General features: G+C 39.4%; 1 protein-coding gene across 5 annotated transcripts in view; it reads left to right on the top strand.

Annotated features, from left to right (window-relative positions):
• TANK (TRAF family member associated NFKB activator) overlaps positions 1–6,178 on the top strand; it is a 35,696-nt gene extending 29,518 nt beyond the window's left edge. For 4 of the 5 annotated variants that reach the window (XM_087709832.1, XM_087709837.1, XM_087709820.1 and 1 more), the window contains one exon: positions 5,819–6,178. In XM_087709832.1, the coding sequence (XP_087565958.1) occupies positions 5,819–5,995 (177 nt within the window). In that variant the 3' untranslated portion in view covers positions 5,996–6,178. The remainder of the gene's footprint in view (positions 1–5,818) is intronic. The other variant, XM_087709842.1, reaches the window with a different exon arrangement.
• The last annotated feature ends 13,641 nt before the right edge of the window (positions 6,179–19,819 follow it).

Raw genomic sequence — 19,819 nt, 5'->3', positions numbered from 1 at the left:
CTTTTAAAATATATAGTTTTATTTTTACTTATGATTGATCTGCGAGCTGTAAGATTGAGTAGGGACTTCAGTTTCTTTCTGCTATATATTTTCAAGGTAAACCTTACTGGTTGCTGTCCTAATCAAAAATATCTGCATTTGTCCAGCAACATAGGGTCTGTAGGTACCAATAAGCTCTGAAATATCTGCCTTGGTATCTGTCAAACACTCTATCCACCTGATTTATTTTTACATTTGAAAAAAATGAAACCAGAAATTGGCATGCCTCTAAGTACCACTCTTTACCAATTTTTATGCAAGTACTGTTGGTCCGCCAAGATCCTTATGAAGTAGTAAGACATTGCCCTGCCTGGAACTGATTTGCTTTCTGATAATGCATGTTTTGTGCCTGGACCTGGCCAATTTACTAAGTAGGCAAGTCTCCCATGGCAGCCTTTTCAGGCTCACTTGCTCGCAAAGTACTCCCAATCTCCAAAAATTTGCCTGCGCTTTTATTATACTCCGTAATAATAAATTACTTATATTATTTATATTATATTATAAATAATATAATAGCATGATATATTAGTATTCTGGTGGTATTTAAAATTTTGCTATGGAACAAGAGCTAGTTTTCTCCACTCTAGTATTTATTTATTTAACTTATTTATTCAATTACTATAGCCGCCCATCTCAATCTTTTAACTCTGGGTGGCTTACAATTTAAAACATCTATTACAATTAAAAATACTAAAAATATTTTAAAATAGTAAAATCACTTTTTTTAAAAATCACATGATGCATATTTTAAAATTAAAATGGATGTTAATTTTAGGCATGTTTACCCATGATGTGCGAATGATTGCAAATAAGTGATTCCTTTACAGATTGTTCTTAGTTTACTTAGGGGCCTTATGTTGCATGCATTCAGATTTCCTGACCTGTTCGAGCAACTCTTTCATGTAGTCATGTAGTATGCATGGAGTTGCTTTAAAACAGGCAGCAATAAGCAAACCTCATTTATTTTTTATTAATGTTTTATTCTTCGCTCCTAGGACAGTCTTCCTCTATTTTATGTATTCCAGATGTATAGGACTTCAGAGATGGCTTGGTGAAGCCCAATACATCTAGAAGCCCGATCACAGGAAGTCTGCTTTTGGAACTTAGTATGATATCCTTGGGTTCCTCTCTTTCTCCCTATTTTTATCCTTCCATAGCCCAGTAGTAGAGAGCAATGTACTACATAAAGGTAGATGTTAGAAAGTAATTTCTTTACAAATGCACAGAAGATTTATAACTTTACTTCTGAAGTGACTCAAGATATTTAAGCCTTTCAGATAACATCACAATTAGTCTTATGATTCTCTTATCCCCTGGCTCAGCCCTGATTGTTTTTCCCATGCTGCTCCACTTTTTTTCCGTCTCTGCACTGGCTTAGCATACTGCTGTGCCATATTGTTGCTGCCCTATTTCTATATTCTGGTAGCAGATTGGGCTTCTATTAGGCTGCAAACCTAAACACGCCCCATAAAGCAATATAGATCCTGTTGAACCTAATGCAGCTGCCATCTGAGTAAATTCACACCAGATTGTACTGTGCAGGGGTTCAGACATAATTTAAATATAATCACCACTTTTATGAACAGAAGCTTCTCATCTTTAAATGGTCAAAGATTACATACGTACACCTTTACCTATTGGAGAATTTTACGTTAACATTCCTAAAGTATTTGAATTTTTCATATAATAAGATGAAATTTTTACAATGCACATTTATTTTATGGAGAATAAAAGCTGATAAAAGCACTTATCAGCTACTTTCTAGACAAGACATATTAATGTCATGTAAATACATGTAGTATAGATTTCTGAAGACTCCTTCAAGTTCTGGAATGTGTGTTCTAATACTGAGAGATGACTCCAATTGGTGTAATTGACAGAGAATGGGTGTCCACCCAGTCTTGTAGAATCTTTTTTTTTCCAATCATAAAAGCACGGAATAACATGTCTAGTCTCCTCTTAGCAGTTTTCAAATGATGAGTATCAAAAGAAAACATCTAAAAGTGTTTTCCAGAACAAAAATCATGTAAAAAACTCTATCGATGAGAGTATTTTATCATACATAATTTATATACACACACATGCACATACCAAACTGTTTGTTTCCTTCACTAGGTTTTAGTTTTTCACCTGCATTATTTTATGACTCACCTGTTTTTGCTTTTCACTGCATCAAATCCTGAGCTGAGTTGGTATAAAACAAATTAAACTATTTTTTCTATTACTATGAAGATTCCTGTGGTGTTACAAAGCATCCGTTCTATTACTTCTTACTTTCCCTTTTCTCCAATATGTCTCCTGCCTGTTCTTTTAACTAGTTAGACTGTGTATTCATTTTTCAATAGATGGCACCCTGCATTGTATAGTAAAGCATGTGAAACAGCTGATGTGGGATTCTAAGTTGATAGAGAATTATGCAGTTTAAAACAGGCGAACAGAAGTTAAAAGTGTCATAATTTTAAAGAAATTAGGCTAAATTTTTTGTTTTTGAAAAATAAGCACATGTATTTTTAAAATTCTGAATAGCCAATACCGTACTATAACTCAGTGATAGCCAGGATGTCTTGATATCTTAAGTGTTTACATTTGGAAAGACAACTGGCGACAGAAAATAGTTCCAATATTTGTTAGTTGTATCCAGGAAGGAATGTAGAACATAAGGCCTTTGATTAAAATTATGTATCTTATCCAGAAACGTAGGCATAAGAAGCCAATGCTACTTTAGACTTCATTAAAGATACATACACATATATTTGCTTAAATATTGCTATTTTTCTTATCCTTAAAATTTTTGCATTCCTTTCAAATATAAAATTGTTTTTATAATTTGTTTTTAACTGATCAAAATCACTGCTCAATTGTAGGCAGGAAAAGAAGCGTAAATGCACGGTCCTTTTTAGCGACGGGGGAAATGTAAAAGTTCCCGTTTTGCTAAAAATACTAATGGCCCCAATTCCTTCAGCATGCTAACATGGCCCTGGCAAGCTGGCATTAAAGTGAAGGACGGGTCCTTCACTTTAATGACAAATAAAGTTGGCCTGTTTTGATGAATGCATCTCAATGAGGCTGTGAGACTGTCCTCTCCTGATAAAAAGTAGGTAGATTCACTCCCTGAGTCAGCTGAAGATAGCTTGAGGCACCTCATTATCTCGCCTGCAGAGTAAATGTAGACAGTATGAAAATGCATTTAAAATGTTTGGATCCTTGTATACAGGATTAACCTTGCTGACATCCTAATATTGCTGATTTACACACTTGATTCCCCCATCCTTTTTTTTCTTCAGCAGACAAGAATTTCTGTCATGTATTTAGTACATGTGTTAACAAGTAAAGATGAGGAGGGGAAACTTAAATGCAGCGTAATTGGCAACCATAAGTCGTTAGAACTGTGGCTCTCAGTTGATGTAATAAATTTAGCTCTTCCTTGCAGACTAAATATAAAAACTTGAGTCTGCTTTCTTAGTGTATTGCAGTTTCTTAAACACCTGGATTGAAAACTGTAATAATGAAAACAAGAATGAAGACTGAATTGAACAGTTAGGAATGTTTTGCATCCCTGTAATGTGGCTCATTTAGGGGTCTTTAGTTCAAAATGGTTTGCTTCTTATTTTGAGGAAAGCAAATATAAAGGGCATGCCACACCTATTAAATACTTTAGCATTTGCTTAGATGTCTACCATTTAGAAATATATATCCCAATACTTACACAATTACATGGTGGTTAACCATCTGTATGAGCCACTCAGGCGGCCACTCAATTTCTCTAACGAAAAGCTACACTAGCAAGGAGCATGCATAAAGTAGGATGCAGCAATTAAAATGCTAATTTGTTTATTTTAACCAATGGGCTGCAAGTTAAGGTCACCTTTGTTTATCGTTAATTCTCTTTGGATTCTGGTTTGCAACTGAAATAAACACATTAAGTAAAGTTTTTCCTTTTAACATGAAGTGGTACCTAGTAGTTGCTGAATTTTAATTGTCTTTTTTAGTATTTCAAACGTATGCATGTTGAAATTATGGAAATAGAAAATATGTATTTCATTAATCACTTAAAAGGCAACTAATTAATTGCAATATTAAAATTATTGCAAACATTCATAACAACATAACATAAAAAGGACACTATCAGCAGCAATCCAAAATAAAACCTACCCAGCTATCTTAATTTCTTCTATAGTGCAAATTTAATCCAAAGAAAAACATTTCTAATGTTATTTTCATTAGATCATGGGTGTCAAACTCTATCATGTCACGTGACATATCATGACATATCACATTGTTTTTTGCCTTCGCAGAGCCGGGGGTGGGCGTGGCCTGCGTATGACGCATCCAGCCCACGGGCCACCAGTTTGACAGGCCTGTATTAGATGTTAAGTGAAGTTGTTAACTTAAGGGGAGATTTTAAGAGAATTTTAGATGACTAGTCAAAAGTAAGTGTTATTGTATTCAATGAAACTTATTCCTAAATAAATAAAACTGCATGTTAAATGGGATTGCAACACAAAACTCAGTTGAAGGTTTTACACAGCTTGTTTTTTATTATGGTTTGTTAAACAAGCTACAGTGACCTACTCTGTACAGAATACTAAGACATCACGGATGAATTCACACATACCCAAAAACCAAACACATCACATTATGTCTTAGTGTCAAGTGTTAACCAGGCCAGTAAACAAAGATTCTCAAGAGAAGAGTTGGTGTTTATATGATCAAATATTACCAAAAAAGCATGAAATGCTTCCTGTTACAGTTATTAAAACTGCCAGTTTAAATGAAGGTGGAGTTGCAAAGAAGTAATTAAAAGCACACTTCCATAGTGATACTTAAAACACGCATCAATGCTTAGACAGGTTTCCAAAGCAATTTACACCAACAAAAAAGTAGTGTTTTTTAGAACTTGATGTAATTATATCTAATTAGCCTGGAAGGATTGATGACTGACCACAGTACAAGATGTACAAGATAAATCTGTAAAGGCCCTGTGACAAATCTTAAATATTGTTTAGACAAAGCACTAACTCTAAGAGAAACAGTAGCTGCTTCTCTGTTCCCCATCCCTTTTAAATTAACTACTTTATTTCAAAATTCACACATCAATAATATGGTTAGGAGTAGATATATACATATTTTGTATATTGTATTAAATATCAAAGAAAACATGTAGATTCAAATGGCATGTTCTTACATAATAAAATAACACAGAGAACTTCTAGAAATATATCCTGGGTTTTGTGCCCTTGTCATTTTGTTATTGCATAATCACATTTTCAAAATACATATTATCTTTAAAAAGAACCCAGTCTTGAAACACCGAATGTATATTTGCTTACCAAAATTATTCTGGCTTGTGTGCCATAATCAATGAACTCCTTATTTAAGACTTCAATATTCATGTATTTTGATTGTTTTAAAAATATGAAGTGCTAGTGATCAAAATTCTTACATAATATGAATTCCAGTGCCTTAGCATTATAGTTATAGAAGTAAAATATAATGTCTATATTTATCATGCTAGAACTGCTGACCAAATGTGCTAGTTAATGGAAATCAGTTCTAAAATTAAAAAGAAATAAAATATTTTACATGCTTCAGGCTTTAGACCAGGGTTTCTCAACCATAGCATTTAAAACTATGTAGATTGCTTTAGAGAAAATCCAAGCTTATTCTTTAGTAAAATGCTACATATTTAAGGAAACTAACTAGCACTAAACCACTGTCAGTGAGAAAGCAACACTGATTATACAGAAAGCATTCATTCCTTTTCCCCCTTTTCTTACAGCCTCCGTGGAAATCTTACTGCACTCAAGACACTGACTTACTGGCACTTGCTTCTGAAGACTCGGAACTCAGACAGTCAGGAATATGTGAATTCTGTCAGAAAGTCTTCCCACCATCTCTTACATCCAGGGAGGATTTTCTGAGGCATCTGAATTCACATTTCAACTTGAAGTCTTAGCATCACTGGAAAACAGACAAGTTTTATTTAATTTAATTGTGGATGCTGTCTTTGATCTTGGTCCCAACAGATATAAAAATTTGAGAATATAAGGTGGCATTTATAACAATCTGTTGCGTTCATGCCCAACATTAATATAATTAAAATCAGATACAAAGCCCTAAAATAAACATATTGAAACTCCTTTTGAATCAACATGTCTTGAGTTAAAACTTGTAGTTGCAGAGGGATGATCCAGTCCGATATGTAACAAACAAAAATTGGGATCGTATTTTGTATATAGAACTGATAAGTGTGTATCATTGTTTATATTTCTAAATAACATTTATTTATTAGTATACAATTTTTAACATTTGGCATACCAGTAAGAAGTACATGAAAATAAGTGCTATGCATATTAGTTCTTGCAAGTACACATTGACCCTTATATTAGGCATTTAACTATGAACAATTTATGAAAGTGAACTTCTGGCTTATGTTATCCCTTTTGTAATAAACCAATGACCCACATGTTTCACCAGCTTATAAGTGGTATACTAATGTCAAAATAAACCATAAATGCATTTATATATAACTATACTTCAGTGGTGGGTTCCTACCAGTTCGGCCCTGTTCAGCTGAACCAGTAGTGATTTGACAGTCTGAGTGGCTGGAACTGGCAGTGGCCCAGGCCTGCCACGCCCCTGAACTGGTTCTAATTTTTATTGTACTGTGCACATGTGCACAGCGCGCACCAAGCGCGTGCATGCAAAGCACCCACAAGCAAAACGACTGCCGGAACCCACACCTGATATGAATGGAATATGTATGCAGGTACAAATGCTTTATTCTATGGCCCTATATCTATTTTATTCCTATTCACATACAAAAAAGTTCTTTAGAACAGAACTTTGTAATGTAGTTGACTTGGTAATAGAAAGTGACAATCGGCTACTATTTAAATACAGCAAATATTCTTACCTCTACTACAGTAAGACTAGAAGTTGGACTTCCCATACTTAAAAAAATAACCCTGCTATTCAAAGTCAGTGTGGCATGATCAATTTGGGCTGAGATTTAGTGTTTAGCTTCTTACATCTAACTTTGAACAGAATCACGGACTTCCATGAAGAAGGCAATGGCTATGTTGCAACAGCCTTATCCTGCAATTAATGTCCTGCTATGTGCTTAACTAAAGTCATTGAAGGCAAAGGATTCTGTCATCTGCAATTCTGTCTATTGCATACAAGGAATTTATAACCAATGTGTGGGCTGTCCTCCATAAAAAATAAAAATATCCAGCACTTTGCTGACTTTGTTCAGACCGAGAGGTGAGGCAGAGCAGGTCAAGCCTGGTTTGAACTTGGGTAGGGGACGTGCAGCCATATCAATGAAATAACTAGGAATCCAGCTCAACTCCACAGGCTTTTTTCTTTTTTCTAATTAAATGGCACTCAGATATTAAATATACAGGAAAAAAATTTATTTCCTTGGTAAGTGAAATCACGTTTTGTACACAGTATCACTGAGATTCAGTCCCATCACTCCCAGAGCTGGAGACATGGAGAATCATTACAGACAACACAGATAATATTGAGCAAAAGGGTAATCCTCAACTTACGATCACAATTGAGCCCAACATTTATGTTGCTAAGAGACATTTGTTCAGTGAATTTTGTCCTGTTTTACTACTTTTCTTGCCATAGTTGTTAAGTGAATCACTGGTTAAGTTAGTAAAATGGTTGCTAAGTGAATCTGTCTTCCCCATTGACTTTGCTTATCAGAAGGTGATCACATGATCCTGCGACATCAGGAGTCACTTGCCAAGCACCTGAATTTTGATCACATGACCACGGGGATGTTGCAACAATCGCAAGGGTGGAAAAAGATCATACGTCACTTTTTTCGGTGCCACTGTAACTTTGAACAGAATTGTTGTAAGCCAAGGACCACTTGCATCTGATTCTGTATAAGTAAGACCCCTTATATAGAAGCACATACATAGAATCAATTGTTCAAGCTTAGGAGAGGTGAACCAAAATTCCTTTCTCCTCTAATTGATTCCTCTTGCTACATTGTTCATAATGAAAGTTCCTAATAGTCTAGTCTAGTAGTTTTTCTTAATCTCAGCAACTTCAAAAAAATATCATTTGGGGTATTCTGGGAGTTGAAGTCCACATCTTAAAGTTACTAAGGTTGAGAAACACTAGTGTAGTCAGTCCTCAGTTTATAAGTTTCCTTGTAAACTAAGGACTGACTAGGCCAGTGATTCCAGCCTAGGTTATTTTCTTCTTTCTCTAAACTGACTGGTATTATGACGAATCCTGAAACTGGAAACAAGAAAATAACCAAGGAATTATATGAAGGCCTAATCTAATCATTGTGGGATATGATAGATGAAGTTTGAAAGTTCTAGATCAGCGGCCCCCAACCTTTTGGGCCCCAGGGACTGGTTCCATGGAGAAAGTGTTTTCCGCAGACTGGAGAGGACATGGTTTTGCATGCTGCCTGCATCCCACAGATGGGGCTTCACTTGTTTGTGGTTGCAGGCATGTTGCGGACCAGTTCCGGTCCATGGACTGGGGGTTGGGGATCTGGTTCTAGATGTTGAACTACAACCTCCAAAAGTTCCAGACCAGCCAACAATGAAGGATCCAGTTATGGATCAGCAACATCTGAGATTCCCTACTTCTGAATTAAGAGGAAACTCTAGTAGTAGAGTCACAAAGATCTGTGGTCAAGTCCACAATCTCCAGTTTAAAACAAGATTAGTCATTTATATTGAACTTATTACAGTAATCCATTTTACCTACTACAGTGTAGTATTTTTCAGGAAGCTCTACAAAACGTATAAATGGAGCCTATTGAATTTTTATTCCAGATGTAAGAATTTGTACAGTGATAAGTTTTAATACAGTGTCGATATATGCAATTAAAGGTTCTTTTTTTACTTTCTCAAAATGTCTTGTGCAGTAGAAATATGACACGTCCATGTTATAACTGGGCTGGGGGAGTGATGCCTTGCACGATTTGTTACTCATTTGGTCATGCAAACATCTTTTACAATTTTGGTTACAACTTCTAGGTCTAGGATATCCTTGACAAGCTGTTAAAACCTGTGCGCTAAAATAAATATTCTACAGATTTTACTTGTAGCATGCTCCAGAATATTTTTGATTTTTCAAACTTTTTGCAAATGTATATATGATAGGAACAGAGAGATCTCTTCAGCCCTGCCTGTTTATGCTGCTTTGGAGGATGAATTTGGGAAAGAAAAGTCATAGCATGGTTTGAAAATAGTATCTGATCCTAAAATTATAGGTATATAACAGGAATATATATGTTTAATGTAATGTATTTATGGTCTGTAATCCTTCAATCTACAGAATGCAGTGTTAACAAAAACAATCAAACTAGACAACTGAAAAATGAGAGGAAGCTGCTAATTTGTTGAAAGGGACTTCTAGAATATAAATTGAGAGCAAACCCCATTCCCTACTTGCACTGATGATGTTACCTAGTTTGGGTAAGCAACAAAACAACGAAGCTCAGAGTCCACCAAGGATCTTCATTTCAACCCTGGGCTACATTGTCCTTTATCAAAAGGGACCTCTAGTTTGCACAAGTAAACACAAGGGATCCCTCCAAGGGATATTGCACCCATTATATCTGATTTTGGGAATTGTAGAAAGATAGCCCAATCATTACATTACAACCTTATTAAGGTGGAGAGCTACTTGTTGCACTGCCAACATTATACTAGAATAATGAATAAGAATAATTCACCTGTCTAGAAAAAACTGCTTATCCAATCCACCAGATTTTATTTGTATGTCGCCCTAAATTTGTTTTTTTATGAAACAGAAAATACAAGAATCCAATCTTCAAAATGAGCTATAGATTAAATACAAGATGTCCCCCTCCAGCAATTTCCAGCCAAGATGAGTGATGGTACAGTACATAGACAGTAAGCATAGTGCTATCTGACAATAACTTTGTTCCTTAAAGGGTAAAGAAATCCTGTTGTAGAATTCTTGCAGATAAGGCAGTCAGCAATGATTTTCTGCCTGTGGAGCACCACCTAGGCAAAGTCAAAGAGTATATTATATATTAACCTCTCAGTATGGCCCATCCTTACGTGGAGGCCATTGTCTTGAAAGCAAAATTCTGCAAGGCCTGCTTAACAGGATGCCACTGTATAGATACCCTGATTTTACCACTGCAGAAAACAACTACTTGTAAGCAAAAAAAAAAAAAATATCATATCGGGATTTGGGAGTATATGGCATTCTGCCCTCCCGGATTACGCTGTGATATTTAGCTAGGAGTGGGTAGAAAACAAAGAATAAACGTGTTCCTCTTGGAGTTGGGGGGAGGGAGCAGCCATCCCCGTCCGTTACCCAAGGAACCTCAGGCAGTAAAATGGAATAAATGCGGCCTTAGCTCAGCAAAAATGACTGGATTCAACAGAGGCCCGGGTTGTTTTTAACGCGCAGTAATGGAAGGAAGCAGAAGTTGAAGAAAAATGAGAAGTCCCTCCTATTATTACCCCACCTCGGATAATAAAGCGCTATTGCCATCCTCTACCTCCCGTAATGCATATATAATGTACGGAAGGGCCCGTTTTCCACGCTCCGACAGGCAGGCGAGCAGGTGGGGGGGGGGCAACTCCCAACAAAACGCAGCAACCGGAGAAAAGCACCGAGGGGCGAGGACGCTCGTCCGGGGACAGCCACGTGCGAGCTCTCTCCCAGCTACCTCGCCAGCTGCTTCTTTGCCATGCCGTTTCCCGTAATTAGGCTGTCACCGCTCGTTAGAGGCGAGCGGGAAACGCTCCTGTGACAGATTCCACTAGTTCATCGAGGGGGTGCGATTTTCGAAGGGAAATTTAGTCTATTAATTTGAGGTCTCCAGCTCTGTCCTTTTCTGGAGGTTCCCTCCGCAGTTTGTTTATCTCCACACTCAGCTAGACTTCCTTTTCCCTTCGCCTTCCAGCCCGCCAAGAAGCGCCAGATCTGAGTCAATCCACCATTGCAGTTTGGCCCGGGCCGCGGGGCCTCCCTTGCAACGACCTGCCGTGAGCTGAAGGGGGCGTGCTGGAACTGCCACCCCCACCGAGCCCGGGGAATGCTCGCTAGGGGGAAGCGCTTCCTTTCGCCCGCGGCGGAGCTCAGGCGTTCTCTCCTCTCTCCTCTCCCCCGCCACCCCATTGACTAACCCACCTATTTGTCGGAAGCTTTGGTAGGCTCGCACCCCCCCCCCTCTCCCCAATCTTCCTCCCTTTGCAATTCATGCAAGGTTAACTCAACAGAGAAGACTCAATCCAAATGGCAACTGGCATTGCATTTATTAAAGAAAAAAGAAAAAAAAAGGAAATCTGAAGGAAAAGAGGGAGCGTGGGGTGGGGGTGGGGGGGCATCAGAAACGGGAGAAAGAAAAGAGAAAAAGCAGCAGGCTGATTACGAGGTGTCAAAACTGCCAGGAGCAAGAAGGTGATAGCAATCAGGGGTGAGAAGAGTGCGCCATTCGTGCGGGGCAGCTAATTATCCGTCTCATTTGAGGCAGCAGCGTTCGAAGCAGCAGCGTTCGCCTGCTGAACGGTGACAGATTGGCGCGGAGGAGAGGGGAGGTGTTAAAACAATGGAGCCGGGCTCGGGAGCGCTGCTGCATGCTAATCAGCCGGGCCTCCTTCCTTCCTTGCTTCCTTCCTTCCCTCTTCCTTTTCGCTCGGCTCGACGCGATCCCGCCTTCCCTACTACTCCTGCGCCGGAGAGTGAAGCTTCATCGCCGACGCTTTCCGCGCTCAGGCGCATCCCTCACAGATGCCCACGCTCGCTTCCACGAATGGGGGACACGGTCCTCGCTTCTCCAAAAAAACCATTTGGGGGAGGGGGATCCCCCGTTGCCTTTAACCCAGCCGTCGCCACCAGCGTCCCTAATTACGCGAAGGGGAGGGGGCGAGAAGGGCCGGGAGGGGGAGGAAGAGCGAGGGTTTAATGGCTTGGGTGATCTTCCACAGGCCAATTAGGCCGACTTTCAACCGGCTGGCGCCCCGTTATTTACTGAGCACGCTATTTAACTAGGGAAAGAAGCAAGGCTGGGTGAGGTCCTCGCGAGTTAAGAATTCCTGCTTGTTTTGAACCTTTTTCTGATGAGGCGATTGCGACCTGGACGTGGCTAAATCAACAGCTGGGCCTATTGGGTGGGGACTCGTCCCCACGGGCAAGATGCACCTTTTGATGCAAGCAGTTTTGGACGAACTGGTTATTAAGATGTTATTATCTGCCTTTGAACTTCATTTGGGATGGAGTAATTTCTTTGAAAGCTCTCATAGAAAGAGCTTGGAAGAGCAACCTGTGTTTTTTTAAACAAGTAAAACTCAACTTGGCTCGCTTCCAAATAAAACATTCATAGAATTGATTTTACTAATGAATTATTTGTTTCTGTCCTGGTTTGCATTCAGCAGGTCCCTGGCGTTTCTCAAACCATCTTAAATAATCCAGTTTGGAGTAAAATAAAAACACAAATGGCCAACTTAAATCAATTCAAAATCCAAGAAACCACTACTGTTTCCCACACTAAAATTAACAGTACAAATCCTATTCAATTGGATTTACTTCTGAATCAATTGCCTAAACTAGTACTGTAAGTATGAACCTTTGCTCCAGACCATGACAGAAATGCCTTTGTGAACATGAAATCTAATTTAGCAGATAGCGTCACACTTTCTTTTCTTGTGAATGTTTGGGAACAAATTCTTTCTTCAGGAACCAATTCTTGATATAGATGTTTCTCTTCAAATTATTGAGTACAGGTTACAATACATTAACCCTATGATTTGAGTGTTTAGCCTGAGTCCTAAAGTAACCATATTTTGTCCTATGCTGATATATGAATCCAACTAAATTAAGAAGGGACACAGTGGCCCAGCTTCTGGGAACCTAGCAGTTCGAAAGCATGTAAAAATGCAAGTAGAAAATAGGGACCACCTTGATGGGAAGGCCACATGACCATGGAGATGTCTTTGGACAGCGCTGGCTTTTTGGCTTTGAAATGGAGATTAGCACCGCCCCCTAGAGTTGGGAACGACTAGCATTTTTTTTCTTTTATAATTTACCTTTATAAATTAAGATGATTGAATACATCGGTTTTAACTTTTCCCCATTAGCATTATTGCTTATAACATTATTAGCATTTGTCCCTACTGTATCTTATTTCAGCTTTAGAAACTATTTCTACTGATCTGAGTTTGACAACAAAGAGCCAGTGGCTTAAAAAAAACCAACCCTTGTGCCAATAAAACAAGCTGCTACAATAGAATTCACCAGATTGTATCTTCTATTTTGTGTTGATACAGGTAGCCCTTACAACCATTCATTTAGTCACCATTTGAAATTACCATGGCACTGAAAAAGTGACTTATGACCATTTTTCACATGACCAATGCAGCATCCCCATGGTCATGTGATTAACATTTGGATGCTTGGCAACTGGCATGTGTTTATAACAGTTGCAGTGTCCCAGGGTCATGTGATCACTTTTTGCAATCTGGTAAGCAATGGGGAAACCAAATTCACTTAACTGTGGCAAGAAAGATTATAAAATGGGGCAAAACTCACTTAAGGACAGTCTTGCTTAATAATGGAAATTATGGGCTCAATTGTGGTCATAAGATGAGGACTACCTGTTGTACCTAGTTATTCAAATCTACAATTGTCATGCTATCTGAAGTTCTAACTTTTTTAGGCCAGTAACATGAGTAAAGCATTCTCCCTGTCACATAGGGGGAAAGCTGACCACATCTTTCTAAATGACACCCCTTTCCTAAAAAGGCTAGTGAAGCTCTATGGAATGATGTACACTTTGTTGTGTGTACATCATTCCATAGAACAGGAAAAACTAGTTGCTTTCTAGAGAATAAGATTGTCCACATTCTGACAGAGATCAGCATTATACCATCAAACGAAAACATTGGAAGTGCCTAGCATATTCTGGTGCTGATGGAAAACTATAAGGAAAGATGGCAATCTGTAGACCACAGACTGGTTTTGACAACATTCTGAATTAAATTGACCTTGCACATTTTGTGGTTGAGTGTGTTGCACAAACTCAACAAAAGGATTGTGTCTGTGGCAGTGGTAAGTATGATTTCTCTGCATTGAGAACTACAAGGCCATGGCTACTTTCAGTGTAGTTTGGAATTTCAAACCACACATAATTGCCCATATCAGAAGTGCAATATGTGTTTTGGATACTGAAAGTGCAGCATTCCCAGAACCTTTCCAAAAAATCATGAACATCATCTCAGTTCACAATATACATGATATATATATATCGCATGTTTTCCTGAAAATAAGACAGGGTCTTATTTTCTTTTGACCCCCGAAATAAGTGCTTGGCCTTATTTTCGGGGAGGTCTTATTATTTTTGAGGTGCAGGAGGTGGTGAGCATGGTTACCTCATGGCTGCTGCTGTTTTGGAGTATTTTCGGGCTTATTTTCGGGAAAGGACTTATTTTAGCGCATGCGCTCAAGAGCCAGATTGGGATTTTTATCCAGGGAGGTCTTGTTTTTGGGGAAACAGGGTATACTAACCAATCTAGATTCTTGAAAAAGATCTGGCAGTAAAAAGTTTTTTAAAAATCCACTATTTAGGGCGACATACAAATAAAATCTGGTGGATTGGATAAGCAGTTTTTTCTAGACAGGTGAATTATTCTTGTAGTATAATGTTGGCAGTGCGACAAGTAGCTCTCTACCTTAATGAGTTGACTATGAGTTGGTTGACTTAATGAGTTGGTTGACTATGAACACAGCAATAATAGTAATTTGAACAACAGCTAAGTATGGTTATATCTGGTTAATATCTGAATAGAAAACCAATAAGATATGCCATGATTCTGAACTAAACTGTGAAGTTAAAAATGTTGGATTTGCTGAGAGTACAAAAATACAAATTGGAAAATTAAATGATAGAAGAATAGGGCAGACATTTTATATTTGTTCTAAGAAAAATGGAATGAAGATGCCCAGGTTATCATTCCAGTTCCAAGGAAATATTACGTTTAAATCAGCAATGGCATTTTCAGGTGCTACGCAAGCTTACAGGTCATATTGGAAGACGCACTACCTTAAACAGAGCTATCTCCAGACACAGGACAATGAGCTCACACAATACTATTTGGTAGGCTAAAATATGGTTGGTTACTTCATGCTTCAGTGGCTGTGTTCTTACTACAAACCGAGCCACCAACTGGTAACATACACTTTAAATCTAGCAAAGTGTGCATTGTTGGAACCCAGAAAAAAAGGAAAAATGAATATTCCTAGAAAATGCAGTCAGGCTTATTAAGAGAATTTCAAGAACATGGAGAACACTGTATTAAATTAACAAGGATAAACATATAATATATCTAGTATGTGAACTCTACCTATCATTTATGGCTCAATGGTTCATCCAAATCCAGGCAGTTAGGCTAATTTAGTCAACTATGTTTCAACTGAATTATTATACAGTACGAAAACAGCTGGAGGATGCCACTCCACGTCACAAACGCCTAGTTCCAAGTGGCAGAAAAGGGTAGCAAACAGTTATATGATCTGTCATTATTCAGTTTTAAATGCCAAAGAAAGAAAAGGCTTGTAAAATTTTCTGCCAAAATAATTTGATAGGTTTTGGCTTCTGTACTTTGGATTAGGTTGGGGTGGGGTTTGCAGTACCTCCAGATCAAGCACCAAAATGTCTTCCACTGATAAATCCCTCAATTCAGAATAGATCTCTAATCCCAAAGCTCAGAATTGCAGCCTAATATGACAGAGGACTCCGATAAACCCCCAGAACAATGAAAAGACAACACAGTGGCAATCTAGCTGAGAACCAAACCTTGTGGGAATGGTACAGTTACCATGCTTGCACTAGCACCCCACTTCTCCAAAGCAGTTCCTCTTTCAACCCCTGGTCTCACCTTCAAGGCTTGGACTCTATCCCTGCATACCACTTCTTCCTGATGTTTTAGCATTTATTTAAAAAAAGAAAGAAAGCCATATCCTTCCTCCATGGCAACTGGAAGCACCCGGTGCCTTTTACTCATCTTGCGAGGCAGAGGAATGAGCGTTGGATTGTTTACTGTCAAATCCTTCTCAGTTTCCATTCCATCCTGCCCCTAAAGATTTTGATTACTATACACTTCTCTTTTAACATTAAAATATTATTTATTACAGACTTACACAAGCGGCACGGCTGTTTTTAATGTGAGGAGAACAACATATTGAGGCATGCTGGAGAAGGCTCCCCATTAATAGTCAGGGAGCGAAGCGCTGGAGAGCCACGCGTTCCCCGGGATAATTCAAAAGGGAAGCCCGCCAAACCAACGCCCTTGGGGAAGCGAAGCGGCGAGGCTCGGCCCGGCCTGCCTATATTGACGCAACCGGCGAAGCCCCCTTCAAAACAAGACCCACGGGAGTTTGGGGAAGATCGTGGGCATTTCCCTCCCTTTAAAAAAAATCGCACACCTTCCTTGGTTTGAGTTCTGGTTCTGTTCATTCTACCCTGGGCCCCGCGAATGTTAAAAACCGAAGGGATGCCGTTGCTTTAGTATCGTCGGTGGAGTATTTTTCCTGGAGGTCCTCAGTCTTTTACTTGAGGAAAAATACTTTCGCGCTCAAGCCTTTTGCCAGAAGGCTGCAAAAAACAGGGTGGGGGCGGGGGGAGAGCCAGGGAAGCGGCTGGTCTCTTGGACGCTTTATCGAAAAGAGAGAGGTCCTCGGGGTTGTTCCCGAGTCACTCGGTCCTGGTTCTGCTGGGCGGATAGAAGGGAGACTTGACGCATTTTACTCTGGTGCGGTTCCCCGACCAGATGGCTCTGGATATCGCTGTTGTTGGTGCCTCTGGATCGTCTGTCCACGGCTTTTCTGAGATCCCACCAGATTATGCTCCGGGGAGAGGGGGAGAGAGAGAGAGGATGGATGGATGGATGGATGGATGGAGAGATAGATGAAGATAGATAGGTAGATAGGGAGGGAGGGAGGGAGGGAGAGAGAGAGAGAGAGAGAGGGAGGGAGGGAGGGATGGATGGGCGGGCGGGCGGGCGGACGGACAGACAGACAGACAGACAGACAGACAGACAGACAGACAGACAGACAGACAGACAGATAACCAAGCGAGGGATGTTACTGTTTCCTCGCTTAGAGTACTTAGGCCTGGTGAAGCGCACGGAAAAACAGCGTGTTTAAACTGCAGTGCAATTAACCTCGAAACGAAGTGATTCGGAACGTGTTTCCAGACGGGGTCCGGAGAGGGAATTCCATCAAACGCTTTCTGTATGTGTCCGAAAGTGATGTCACTCAGGAGAGCTGATGAAATGAACTATTACAGTCCACCAAATCTGATGCTGAGAAATAGTTTGATTCTGAAAGTCCTACTGGACTCTTTGGAGATATTTTCATTAAGCCTAGGGGTCATTTGCTTCTCTATGAAGCAGGGAAAGAGGTGGAATAAGAAAGAGCAGCCTTACCTTCCATTTATCAATTGGACAAAATAAAAAATGGAGGTGGTGTTTTATTTCCCCCTCCCAAATAAGTTTATCAGCGCTATTGTTTCTTTCTGATTTTATTTGCAGGTGCTAAAGCAAAGGACTGAGGAGATGGTTTTCCTGCATAGTGGGCTGAAGATAACACAGGGATAGAGGCCAAGAAGGCAAGCAAATATTGAAAACCAAAATGTAAAATATTTATAGGGCTCCGCTTGGTCAAGCCAGAAAATTATCCAGCACTGTGGAATTTTGGTGAGCCTGTTGGTTTGGCATCTTTGCACACTCTTGCTTCAAAACCCCATTTTTTGTTAGCACAAAAGACTCCTGAAATGTGCAAGCTAAAAATACTGGGAGTAAACTCAGTGGGATTTACTTCTGCATCAAGCTATATACAATGACACTGCAAGACTATGGCAAAAGAAACCAAAGCATGCCACAGCAATTTCACACACAATGTGTACTTTTTGCTGAAGAAAGATTGTATTTAGGTAGAAGTATGCTGCATTGGATTTGTTGTTTGCAGGAATCACCAGATCCTTTGATACAGGTCCAGGCTGCACGTCAGCCTTCCAAGGCAGAAAACCTGATTGTGGGTTGTTGTAAATTTACTCAGAAGCAAAATACAGTTTTGGGCTGTGTCAACCAGAAGCGAAAGAGACACATTTTGGAGGGAAATCATAACTGCTGAGTGGTAGATGGAAGGGCTTTACTTTATTTCAAGTCCTGCTTTTTTAATTGAACAGTAAAACCTTCCATCTACTACCCAGCAGTTATGATTTTCCCCAAAAATGTTTCTTTCACTTCTGGTTGACACAGTCCAAGACTGTATTTTGCTTCTGAGTAAGTTTAACATGGTCATAATGACTTTTTCTGCAATTCAAGGAATAAACTTGTCTTCCCAGCAAAATTACTATTAACAGTCTGACAAATAGGAGCCCAATGAATGAAACTTTTCACATAGAATGCATGGCAAACACAGTACACATTCTGCTCCCTGACCAATTGTAAATTGCTTAAAAATTACTACTCTGTTTTAGATACAATCCAGCCTCAGTTGCAATTTGGGTCCCTTTTTAAACTTAAATTCTGCCAGCTGAGTTAATGAGATACACAATATTCAAAAAGAGGTATTGTGTAAATTGAATGCCATCCAATATGTCATTAAATTGCATCCACCATATCTGAAAATGTTTGAAATTAGTATTTTTCCCAATAACGCACATAAAATTTAATCATTGCCACTATATATTTAAATATTGCACAAATGAAACAATGCCTCTTTTTTAAATTACATCCTTAAAATGCAGTAAAGTTTTTTTTTTAAGTTTGGGTGTTCCAAGAATACATACCAGCATAAAAGCATGCCCATAGTTGCCCTGAGTGGAACATTATTCCCATTTCACAGATAGGGAAAGACTCATTTGTCCGTAAAGAACAATTAGTACTATCTTAATGAGATTGAATAGAGAACTAGAAGGGAAACTCTCCCCAACATTTTGTGGATTAGGATTCTGGGTAGTTTTAAGTCTATAGCAAGGAGCAGTGCTTGGGGAGTGTCAAATACTTAACCTTTGAGTTGGAAGCAGCCTTTTAGTTGTCTAACTGATAAATGATCTCAGGTGTTACTGCTGGACTTAGCTATAACTAAAAACAACTGCTAATTAAGAATAAAAGTAATTGCTGGACTAAGGAGAAAACACTCCTAGTCCTATGGAGAGGCTGTCCTCTGCCTATAGCCATGTGGAGGAAACTGCCTATCTCTCTTGCCCAAAGTAGCTCCATCCTTCCAGCAGAAAATCAGTGGACCCATTGTGGGGTTTCCCCCCACCTGATGAGCTGTGATTTTCGCAGGTGGCACCACCCACCTTTCACTGAGGCAGCAATATAACCTACCTCCCCCCACCCTTGCAATCCACAAGAAAGGGCTAAAACTGAGAAAGGTGGTTCTACACAAGCCAAAGTCAATTGCCTCATTTCCTATTATAATGTGGACTTCAGAGCAGAGGGTCCAGATTGCTTAGTGAACAGTGAGCCTGTCTTTTCATCTCGTTGATTAAACTACTCAGGGAAGGTAGCTTCACACCCCTTTGGATTTTGAAAAGATCACTCAATCCATACATTGACTTGGGGACCCTTAAACTCAAACCACCTCCATGGATAATACTACCATGCAACACATTCCTGAATCCATGACCTCTCCTGAATTGGTACAAACACCCTGAGGTAATGATTTGGCCTACTGTATTTTACCCAAGAGCTTTCCTCCACATCCAGTCTTTGAAAACACATAGGTGAGAAAACTACTTGTCCTTCAG

This window comes from Thamnophis sirtalis, unplaced genomic scaffold (genome assembly GCF_051295495.1).
Source record: "Thamnophis sirtalis isolate CommonGarterSnake01/CBP01778 unplaced genomic scaffold, rThaSir2_p1.2 scaffold_1, whole genome shotgun sequence".
Taxonomy (NCBI): domain Eukaryota; kingdom Metazoa; phylum Chordata; class Lepidosauria; order Squamata; family Natricidae; genus Thamnophis; species Thamnophis sirtalis.
The sequence above is the reverse complement of the archived record's forward strand: the minus strand, read 5'-3'. Positions and strand labels throughout refer to the sequence as shown.